This window comes from Strongylocentrotus purpuratus, unplaced genomic scaffold (genome assembly GCF_000002235.5).
Source record: "Strongylocentrotus purpuratus isolate Spur 01 unplaced genomic scaffold, Spur_5.0 spur5_scaffold_5, whole genome shotgun sequence".
Taxonomy (NCBI): domain Eukaryota; kingdom Metazoa; phylum Echinodermata; class Echinoidea; order Camarodonta; family Strongylocentrotidae; genus Strongylocentrotus; species Strongylocentrotus purpuratus.
The window spans coordinates 37,749,828-37,762,141 of record NW_022145611.1 but is presented as its reverse complement, the minus strand read 5'-3'; the positions used below and the strand labels follow the sequence as shown (position 1 = coordinate 37,762,141).

The window sequence follows — 12,314 nt, the reverse complement described above, 5'->3', positions numbered from 1 at the left end:
ATCCTACATTTTGAAAGGATGTAATTTTGTTCGTGTCATCTTCTTAGAAGTATGAATAATCGAGAATATGTCTCTCCTGAGTGCATAAGTAGTCCTTTCTATTTATCAGATTTAGCTCAAGAAACGACCAGTCGCTCCTCAAAACCCTGTTGTAGGTACGCCTAAATAAGTATGATAAATTTGGACAAACTTGCAGGCAAATGAAAAATAAATAAAAGGTTCTCACGTTCTCTACATGCTCTTCGAAATCTCAAATGAGAAATGTTATCACATTTTTTTCAGATCCTTTTGTGGGTCTAACATGTTAGCCACAATTAGGTGGCACTATTTCCTGTGCACTAAATTAAGCCGGAGGAACAAGATCTCGCAATGAATAAGAAGTTTGTTTTGTTTTTTAAATGCAGATTTGACTAGTTTCACATCTTGGGTAGACAGTCCTTTGAAGAAGCTATTCAGAAAGCCAACTCAATACGCCTTAAGGACGGGTTTCGTCTTAAGGCGAAATATTATATCTAGTGCTTAAAACTAAATAACTTCTTGTCTTTCTAATCCCCTGTGATTTTAGATTTTATATAAGAATACAAAACAAAAAGTGAAAATAAGGGGGAAACCCTCGTTTTCCCTTCCCTTTGCTCCTGTGGTATGATGTCACACTACATTTCATGCATGATATGCTTCAAGTCATAGGTCGTTACCCCCTACTGTGACTGTGATGCATATAATTTACTAAAGTGATTGTTGTATGACCATGTGGCCTCTCCCGTCGAACACAAAAAAAATGATCAAGGAAAACAAAGACAATATGACACGCTGCATGAACCAGTAGGCAGAAGGTTATGAAGAGGCCTCCTGCGGTGGGTTTTTATGGTCGTTTGATTAATATCACGGATTGCCGGCGGAAATATAGTGTTACATTCTACGAAATACTCATAATACATGCATGATTTTATTTCTTTAGCCAGGCTCTACCACAATGCATCTGTCCTCATTAACGGAGGGGCGGGTCCGGGTTTTGTAAGAAGAGAAGGGTACAATAATATTTTGAAGAAGAAACTTTACAGGAAGAAAAAGGCTATTTCAATTATTATGTGCCTTTTGGGGGGAATTTTGAGAAGGGACACATATTACTTTTGTGTATTTAAGTTTGCTTCATTGGTTAAAAGGGGGCAGAGGCTGAATGTGTTCCCTAGACTCCCACTCCCTTAATTCTGATTTTGAGTAGTGATCAATGAAAACGCGTAATTCGAATCACAGAAGTACATCACATTGTTATCACCTATACAGTTACTGTGTTAAACGCCGATCAATCTTAGTTTCTTAGTATTTCACTTAACTAAATGTCTTGTGTGTATAATTTATGCTTCACGCCATGGAATATGAGGGGTTTTGGCGCGCTTAATGCAGTGTTCCTGGAAACACACCCTGACCATGTCTCTGCAGTGATTCTCAGGATACTACTAAGTTGGAATTGAATAGTTTGAAGTGTTCTCTTTCTCTCTCTCTCGCTCTTCTTCTTCTTCTTCTTTTCCTACCATCTCAAACTCTTTCTCCTTCTCTCTCTCTCCCCCCCCCCTCTCTACCCTTACTCAAACCCGTAATCGGAGAGAATACATTCCAAGGCACTCCTACTCATCAGTCAAAAACTCGGTAACTTTTTAAAGGGATAAAGCATAGTCTACAGGTATGTTCTTGCCGTATATTAGGGCCGACAACTTTACAAGTGAGAAGGTCGTATTTCAACTGAAGTGAGAGAAATGGATGAAAATTTAAATACCTAGCGCACTGTTTTATTGTCACCTCTGCAATACCATGTAGCGTCCCAGGGAAGAGGTGTGTCCTCGACGCGTTCAGGTTATTCGCATGGGCAGGAAACACCGTAAAGATATTTGAGTTGAAGGTCCCAATGTGAATACTAATCTATATTTCCTTCAATCAATAATTCATCAGGTGGGAGATCGACCTAGATAATTCCCAGATCTAGGACATGAAATTAGCTTTCCAATGTGGTATCGTGTACTTCTTACTCTATTCGCGTAGGGACATTGCAGCTTTTACCATTATATTTGTTCCACTGATTAGACATAACTTTTAGGTTAATATCCTCTTTTAACCAGGTAAATTAAATATTGTCGACTCATGGTGAAAATATATTCAATTACAAACTGAGGATTCTGACATGTCATGCTATGACAGACAAGTTCCGTCAATGTCAAATGGATAAGCTACCTTTCCTTTTCACCGAACTTGCCCCCGTTTGAAGGACCAAGCTACCCGCAAATCACGTGTAAATACCCTTGGTTGGACCTTTCCTTTTCCTGAGCTCATGTTTTCAGCATGACTGCACTGCCGTCCGTTCAGCCTCGAGAACGCGACACAGTGGAAAACATTTAATGGAAGGAGATTGGCCTGATATCGATTGACTACTTCGATTTTCCCTGCCTTGAGTTGCTGAAAACAGGGGAATAACTAATGCTTTGCTCATGTAGCGCGTTTGTGCACCTGCATCGCGCAATTTTTCAGAAATGTTGCTCTCTTTTATCGGAGAAGTAGCCAACGGACAACAGAAAGCATTTTTTGTTTTGCCCTTGAATCTGAGGAGACAACAATTTCATTTGCATTTGACAATCCAGTCCCAAAAATTAGCTGGTAATTTATGTAAAAGCAGTCTCATTTTAGGTGTCCGTTACTTGTAGCCATGGGCATTGACGTAACATTCATAACCTACCAGTTTGTCCAGAAAAAGATAGATAGAAGTGATATGTCGGGAAAAACATTCCTAAGATATTTTTAGAGTTTTATTTTTTCGTCTCAAGTGTTTATTTCCTCTATGTCTATCTATTTTTAACTTAACTCTGTTCTATATGTGATTCTAGTAGATGCTAATGATTTTTGTATCTCCTACGGTTGTTTTACCATTTCTTCTTCACTAACTTGTCTATTTTTGACAACCGCCGCAGGACTATATTCTTATATGTACATGTATATTTTAATTTTTGGGAATTCTAATTCTTGTTTAGGAGACTTGATTCGTCTTTCTTTATAAGACATAGGGAAAGAACAAAATCGCTATCATAATGGATACTATTAGATATATTTCCATAATCATAAATTATTGATGGGATTTGAATGGATTTTCTGATAATATGAATGTAGTAGGAACTGCAATAAGACTAAATATAAAAATAAGGCTAAATTTCAGAAAAGATTGGGTCCTTTATCAGAAACCTTAAGTATTCATAAAGAGGATATGTGTATAAAAGCGATGAGTGTTTTTTCAAAGTTGGAGCCTTTAATGTTGGAGATTAGAAATTCGGCACTCTTGGTCTTGTACGTTGTACACAAGCATATTGTCAGCCATAACTATGATTGGTCAATTGCTTAAGAAGTTAACCAGAGATGACACTTATTAACAAAATATTTGTAAAACTCACCCATGATTCCTACCTTATTCTTCATTACAGTTGGTGGTCAGAGGCATCATGCTGGAGCGGACTTCGCAGCCAACAATGAGCACAAGATCTACGACGATGTCGGAGCCGGTGGTGGAGAACTCGGTCAGTTACGACGACGTTTGCTTGCTGAGACATCAAGTCCAGGCATGGACTATTTTACGGATTTTACCAGCGGCGTACACGAAGTGGAGATGAATTGTACCCCTTCAAGTAAGCCCTCATTTATTTATTTTGCTTTAAATCTATAGTATAGAAGAAGGCTTCGATGTCGTCAAATGTGGCGGTTGCGGATTCCGTTAATACAATTAGGATTCAATCGAATATGTAAAGAGAGAGGGGGAGTTGAAGAAAGAGTAAGAGAGGGAGAGGGAGGTCGACGAAAGCAGACGAAAATGGAGGGCGTCATGTATATCGTTAAAGAAGAAAAATAAGATATTTGGCACAACGTATTCATGTGTAATCATGGTAGTGGTGGCGTAGATGGTTTATTACTTTTCATTATACACGGTTTGTTAAACCAAGTTAAACAATACCGAGCCATGGGATACAGACGAGGAAGGTATAGCTTCATAAATACATAACTCACACGTTCGTGCCAAAGCAGGTGCATACAGCCGAAGCAGGAAACTGAAATATTGGCGGAGTAAAATCTCGTTGATTACGAGCCCTTCTCGAAACGCGGGTGAAGAAGACAAGGGTTAGCGATATTGATACAGATGCCAGGGTTTTAGCGAGTTGTTAGGGTGAACCTTTAACATTTCATGGCATCTCCCTAGCCGGATGCCCGAGGATGGTGTATTATTATCGGGTCATCTTTATTTTCTCTCCCTCCGGAACCGTAAAGCTTCAATGTCACATGATTGCGCACTCGTTATCACATTTCAAAATTAATGATGGTTTGCTAGGAGTAATGGAAGGAGTAGAAGTGTGTAAATGTTGGCAAATATATATTTTATTTAATGTACATAACTCCCTCCCCTCCCTCTCTCTCTCTCTCTCTCTCTCCCTGTTATCTTCCTCTTGTTTTTGTTTTTTGGTCTCTCTCACTTTCGCATCTCAATCTCTATATCTCTCTCTCTCTGTCACCCAAACTCTTTGTCTACCCACCCAGTGTAGATCCTTATCTAAATGTCTCTCTCTGACACATTAACTCATTCGCACACTCTATCCTAAGGCTCCTTTTATTTCAACTGTCGTTCTTGAAACTATGCATGTTTTCATGCCATTCATGATATCTCTTGTCAATGACCATTTGTGGGGATTATTCTTCCTTTCTTTACTCTCAGTCGATATATGTCCTTTCCACCTTACGCGGGATCATAAGCTCCATTTATTCCATGTAGGCCTCCTCCACAAGCCAATATTGTCGGATTTAGCTGCATAACATATTTTGTGACAATAGTACACCGGCGTAGCTCGGTATGACACAACACTTAAAATTGTTAGATGTAGATCCGGTATGTTCATATCTTCGAGAGACGAGCAAAGAAAAGTTCAGGCCACCGTTCACCTGTAATCTGATATGGCCGCCATTACCCTGCGCAAACAGAATAAAAGAAGGTGCAAGACCATAGGGGGCAAGCCATTGCAAACAATGCCACACAAAACTGTGTTTTCTCTGAGTCGCGTTTCCTAAGAGATGAATGTCTCTGGGGATCGATGAAAGAGAAGGATAGATATGAAGAAGGCGGTACAGAGAGATAAGAGATAGATTTTGAGTAGGAAATTTAGGTATACCAAAGATGGTACAAGAAGGGAGAGTTATTAGATGATGAGTAAAGAACATGGGCGAGTTAATTGTCAAGGGATGTGAAGGGAGAAAAAGTGGTAGTTGCGATTAGGTATTACACAAAATTCATTTAAGCAGAAAGGAAAATGATATTATCTTTCTCTAATGTACATATCCAGGGATACTGAAATGCATTTTTGCGTGTTGTATGCCAGAAGTTAATGATGAAGCTGGGAGATACAGCAATTCAGACTAATGTAGTTGAGATGAAGGCGGTATTATTGATATGTATGAGTGTATACTTTTGAATATGCTAGTAATCATTGGAAAAATGACGAAGAATGACTTTAAAGGGAAAGATTGGTGGGGAATTGATTAAAGCCAACAATGCTATGCAGCTACCAACGAAACACCGGGATATGAGAAAATCGACAAATTTTGCTGGCAGTGTAAATGCAGCTTTTGTCAGATTGTTGTTTACCGATTCCATTAACATTTATGTATCATTTAAAGCTCGCTGTAAATTTCGCTACATTCTAAAAGAATTTATAATCCGTCGTCAGTGTACCACACTGCCTTTTGATGTATCTTACTTGGTTACAGTACGAACATGTATGTTCCATCTTGGCGGTGTATCTCCGAACTAAGCCTTTATTAATTGCAGTATCGTTTATTATTCGAAGCTCCGTGTGTGTATTGCTTCTTCAAAGAAAAGCAATCCCTTGAAATGAATCTTTAAGGCATCATCCCTGGATAAACTCGAGCATCAATCATTTGCACGTGAACGCAACGCTACCAGCAAGGTCACGTGATGTGAGCTGAACAAAGAAGAGAGTCCTAGGGATACAGCTCATGAAGTATGCAACGAAATACGAGGGTAGTAATACATAATGGTAAATGTAGAAGAATAGAATTGGATTGAAAGATTAGTAATATTGCTTTTTTCCTACTTCTCTCCGTGAAGTTGACAAGAGCAAAGTAGAGTCCATGAAATGTTTTAGCAGACAAGCAAGTTTTGATGGATAAGACAGTTAAGACGACGTCATTGTTGTCATTCTATTTTCCTCCCTCCTCCCCTACTCACCCCCTCCCCCCCCCCCCCCCCCCCCCCCCGTTTTTCATCAATGGATGATAATTATGTTCCTTCTCTTCTACTACTACTACTACATGTACCACCATGTATTGCACGTTCGTTTCTTTCAAACATTCTCACATTTCTTTCTTTGTTTATACGTCGGTCTTCCTGTCATCTCTCTATTTCTCTTCTCCTCTCTGTCTTCACAAGTAGGTTAGTTTTCATTGGTCAGCATGTTAATAGTCATTTCACCCTTCCCTTTATTTACCTGTCATCCAGCATGCCACTCATATTTACTTTCATCAACGATCATTAACAAACAAAAAATTATCACAAACAAAGCAGCAAAATCGAGAGGATAAAGAGTCGTCATGATATTGTTTTGAATGAACAGGACCAATAATTGTGTATTATCAAAGAATAATGCTCAAGAGTAAACGGCAACATGAATATCTTGAATAATGTGTGTCCTCTGACAGTTGTGCCTGTCCCATACCTATTTGTGTGGGTTTTTTAAAAGAAAGTTACTCTGCTACATCGTAACAGTTTAAAGCCCTCCAATATTAGAACTGAGCATGAATTATGCGGAGGCTTTTTGGGATGCTATTGCTAGTCAATGAAGTATAGGTGATACCTCCGTCACACCACCAAACCGACTCCAAATCGATCAATCTTTAACCATTTGAGGTATGTAACTTCTAATTTCAGTCTCATCGGTGTGACGGACGTTTCAGAAAAGAGTTCCAAGTTAATGTCCCTCTTTACTTTAACTTTTTCCCGTTCTTTATCGTTTGGTCATCTGATTCATAATGTACCTGTCTAAAAAGTGGCTGACAGTAAGCCAAATGATCGTTGCCTGCTTGCTTCCATGTGCTCGTGGGGCATGTAGAGTCAAGATATTTGCTGGAATCGTAATCAACTGTTGCATATTCACCCAAGAGCAAACCAATTCTTGGAAAAAAAGAAGAGGACTTTTAAAATTCACTTAATACGACCGCCTACGGTTGTGATTTTTCGGCTGAGCAAGGACGATTCAAATTGTCATGAATGTCGGCTAAATTTAATGCAGTCGAGAACGAGGGTAAGGGAATATTCGTCTAGGCTTGCGGCGTGTAAACTGATTGCTAGAACTCTTTCTAAACAGTTAAACGTGGATCCTATATTTATATTTAAAAGAAAACACTGTATTTAAAGCCGTAGGTCCTGATTCTATAACAAGCGTTTGTTTTGAAATTTCTGTCAAAAGCTAAAGATAGAATGGGATGTTGCCAAGAGATTGAATTATTAACCACACACTACCATTGGGTACTTGTTTACGAACAGAAAGAAATGATTCTGCTGCATTTGTCTCAAAGAATCCAATAGTAATGCTCTAAAAAAAAATCACTTGCAAAGCATTAATCTAATCATTTGAAAATATCCTTCTTCGGATGTAAGTCCTTTGTTTAGTTTTTTGTAATCCTTACCCGTCTTTTGATGCAATTTTGTATTTATTTACTTATTTTATTTTCATACATTTCTAATTCTCCATAAACCTGTTTATTTTTGCTTTTCATATTTTGTATAGACCTATTTGATATCCTGCTACTGAACAAGATTTTTAGTATTCCTAATGTAGTGTTATTTATCACCATTATATTCCTATTTTGCCGTTCGATGCATATGCTTCAATATTGTTGCCAGTGTTAAGATGATAATATGCACTTGTTGTTACCGTAAATGAGGAGTTGGGCTTAAGGAATTTATAGTTTTGAAAACTCAAACATCATTCGCTTCATATATAATCAAGATATTGAAAACTATTCACGTATTCATGTCTAGACAGGACTCCAAATCAAATGGATGTTATCTTGTCGTACCCAGAATAAACCCTCACTGCTTACGTACATGTACACATTAATAATAACAATTCTCTGCACAGCTATATTTAAGTAGCCGTTTCATTCGTGGAATATTAATCCCGAAATAAAAATAAAACCAAGCATGCACAATGTATTCACGGTTATAATGTGTGAAATTGTATTTAAATGTTTTCCTCAATAATTGATCAAAAGTCTATACAATGGCTCATAATTTGTTAATCTGTGTGATGAGAATAATCCCGTTTAGTTCATTGAAGGGCATAGTCTAAACATGCTAAATTTGATATCGATAATAATATTAACTCAACAAGCTTTTCCTTTCTCTCTCTCTCTCTCTCTCTCTCTCTCTCTCTCTCTCTCTCTCTTTCTCTTTGTCCTATGTATTTTCTTCGTGCTTCTCTCACTTGGTAACATTCTTACATTAGCTTCCTCTTTCTTTCTGAGCACTTTTCCCTTTGAGGCTATCCAATAGATATAATCGTATCTGGCTATCAAAACATTGACCCAAATTAAAAGATATTCTTACCAATACCTAGGGCTCTGACATATCTATGGGCATCTCGTTTTGAGGTTGTGTAAAGTGGGATGGCATCACGCCATGTACTTATTACTCGCGAGACAAAGTTTACGAGCTACCAACGCCTTCCTGCATGGGCTGAGCGGAAATGGTGATCGCTTTTGTTCCCCGACTTTTCTAAGAATTATAGCTGCAATAGGTCTTCAGTGGATCAGAGGAAATAAGTATTGTCTGAGGAGTTATATTGTAATTAACGGTTAACGCACGAGTGCCGTTAGAAAATAATTTGAAAAGAGGGGCGGGGATGGGTACGGGAAAGGGTACGGGGATAAGTGCCGAACACATTTGCCGATAACTATGCCATGCAAACTTCAGTTATCAATTAATCCTGTCAAAACAATGTAAAAGAAAAATGAACGGTGATCCAGATTACCGATAAGGACAAGAAAAGACATTTACCAATTACAATTCTAAACTATCTGATAGGAAATTCGACTGAAGATTTAAGCAACCTCCCTTTCTACTGACGCCACTCCATCCCTCTTCTGTCTGATGTTAGGATGAGATACATCCGGTCTCACACACGGGACAGTCACCTCGATTAATACTACGTTTCCATCGTGATGAATATCTACTGGTCCAGAAGTAAAATAAAGTTCAGGAGATATTTCATTTATTAGTAAGAACTACACAAGACGCGGTAAGGTTTTTAAAATATAATGTGGGTACACAATATCGAAAATTTCTTTAGAGAATATTTCATATAGGCCTTGGCATTTTTTGAATAATGGTACACTCCGCCATTTTGCTCTTTCTAGAATCTTTGATATTTTGTCTGATAAGAGATTCCGTATGTTTTAAACGTAGCATAATAATAGAGGCGGTGCGTTCGAGCAATAAAATTGAATTAAAAGGGTCTGCTGCATTTAAATTGCAATGAAGAAGGAATCCTCTAAAATGTACGATAGATGGTCTTTGGATTGTAAGTAAATTATAGCATGGACCTACTGATTGCAGGCAGTGAACTAGCTATTATTACTCATTCCATCATTCGCTTTCTTCTCTAAGGGTTATAGCGCCAAGAGTACTAAGTGAGAAATGCACTGCGCATGATCGCGGGGGGCTAGCACTGCCCTGGATGCGTATGGTCGTGACATTGCATACAATCGGTACAAATAGTCACGTGACCGTCATCTTCCTGGGGACTATTTTGAGTAGGTAGCTTCCGTATCAGTTTTTTTGTGGCGCAGTTCATTTTGCTTCATATCAAACTGTAATGTTGTGGTTAGTGCATAGTGTTTAATTCATTTGTTATTGTCATTTCGGCTTAGCCATTTAATTCAAATAGATACTTATTTGGTGTATAGTTAGTGTTTATGAAAGGAATTTCCTTCTCAACACTTTGAGCACTTCTATCAGAAAACATGCAATTGTGTTCTTCTTGAATTTCAATGCATTATTCTATTTTAGTCCATTTCGACTTAAGAACTTAGTTGTGTAATGAGTATAAAAAAACGCCCTTCATGAATGAAATTCATGTATATTTTATTCAAGACTCGTTTTAATTGACTTTATATATAATTATAGCTACCCTACAAGTTTCCACTAAAATAATTTGAAGGACATACCACTGAGTTGTGAAGAGTGGTGCCCAAGTGTCTTGCGTTTGTTATAAAAACATGCAAAATGAGATTTCACCCCTTTGTGGATAGCAATTAAGAATAATGTTGAAAGATTACATTGTCAGTAGCTATACGAGGAGCTGCAAATAGCGCCGCAAAATTGCTGTAATAAATCGAATTTGTACTATTGCCCGTAGTTCCATAAGCCTTGAGGATGGTAAAATGGAGTGAGCTTGCCGTCTCATTTGAGATGACATTTCGAGTTTGTTCGTGGGAAGAAAGAAATGGTTTGTTTTTGTCTATTCTCCTGATCATTATACCTCACGCGGAGCGGTTTAAGAGAAAGAGATAATTGTAAACTGATTCGGTATGCAACAATGCATATTCCGCCTCCGTGCTTGGTCTCGTAACTGCATAGTTGATGCTAATGATTTTCTTTAAAAAAAGACATGCGAACTTGGAAGGTATTCTGGTCATGGAATAATATATGCCACGAGAGGGAATGAAAATTGATCTCATGACTCTTACACAACCAATGTTACATAATTATAAAACGATAAAACTTTCAATGCAAATCAACAGGATATATTTGTTTCCGTATCTCACTGTAAAACAAATAATAAACCGGCGAGAAACGGATATATTTTACTGTGTCTTTATAATAACTCCGTATACTCTCTTTCATTTTTAAGTACAATTGACATAACAACCCACCAGGGGGGGGGAGAATAGTGGAGAATGTGAAACTGAAAGAGAGGTACTATGACAGTTCCTAATTACTGTCCATATCGGTACGCATATTTTCTCACGTACATTTGCTCACGCACATCTGATGTGCACGCTCCTTCTCCTACGCACACATCTTCTCAGTTCAGATATTTGTAGGTGGTTTCAGGTTTGTTTAAACCACTTAAACATGTTTATGATTTAAATGTCAATATATTATGGGAAAACTGTCTTTTTATTACATTGTGGAGCGGTGTGTATACAGCGCTTTGTAACAACAAGAAAAGGCGTTATATCAAATATTTTTTGGATTGGATTGGATTTATTAAGAGCCATTATTATTTTCTTTATATCTTGATATTACTCAAACCATTCTACTCTCAGCAAAGTAGCGGCTGTCAGCTAAAAGGAGAAGCATAAACATTTTACAGTGTCGCTCGAGGTGCTGATTAGACTTACATTTATTTGTGGCTTCCATGCCAGACCAAGGTAATAAAATGAGAAGGAGAATTGATGCAACTGTGAGATTCACACCTCAAATCTCTAGTTAGGAATATTCTCGCGTGCAGTAGATAAATTATCGAGTAGTCCTTGCTGATAACCCGGATTTACTGTTTGATTGAGCATGATTTTCTCGACCTTCACCAATCAAACAATTTTCTTCCATGATACTACTATTTGCGATACGATAACGTACATATAGCATCACATCTGTGACCATATCACATCATAAATATGCCAATGTTATCACAAATTTCTAGGTAATCAGTCGAACCTATTCAAATGTAGGTCGGGCTATTCTTTCCCACTCCCATAAGGCCATAGAAGAAGATAGAAACCCATCATAATCTCCTTTGGTTGACGTGGTCGATCATAATGTTCGTGTATCTTCTAATTCTAATAGCATTTTTAGCAGTAGCAAAACATTTCATTTAAAAGAGTTGTGTACAACATGAATGATCTCTGCTGGCTGTGTGAACATTCCCTTATGTATAGAAGCGATAGAGGATGCCGTCAGGTTAAACCAAGCTTAATTGGCATGAACAAGATTCTATCAGACTGTGTTCATCTCGGCCATTCGTCACGCTGTAGTGGTCGCATCAAAGATCGCAAAAGCCAGTCAATCAAGCGAAGCATACTCGATCTGCTCAAGGACATCCCTGTGAATTTATTGACAATGATAAATCTATAATAAGAGAACAGACTACCTTGTCGGATAGGATACATTGCCTCAATATGTAGTATAATTTAACCTTAAACCTTAATTCTTCATCTCTATGTCCATTTATGTTTTGTGAAGGAACAATTTTCATTTTTTCTTTTTATCAAGA

At 37.9% G+C, this 12,314-nt stretch overlaps 1 protein-coding gene across 1 annotated transcript in view; it reads left to right on the top strand.

Moving 5' to 3' along the window:
• Positions 1 to 3,464: 3,464 nt before the first annotated feature.
• Positions 3,465 to 12,314, top strand: part of LOC115919082 (sodium/potassium/calcium exchanger 3-like) — a 33,618-nt gene continuing 24,768 nt past the window's right edge. The window contains exon 1 of the mRNA XM_030999337.1: positions 3,465 to 3,662. Within this exon, the coding sequence (XP_030855197.1) occupies positions 3,599 to 3,662 (64 nt within the window). The 5' untranslated portion in view covers positions 3,465 to 3,598. The remainder of the gene's footprint in view (positions 3,663 to 12,314) is intronic.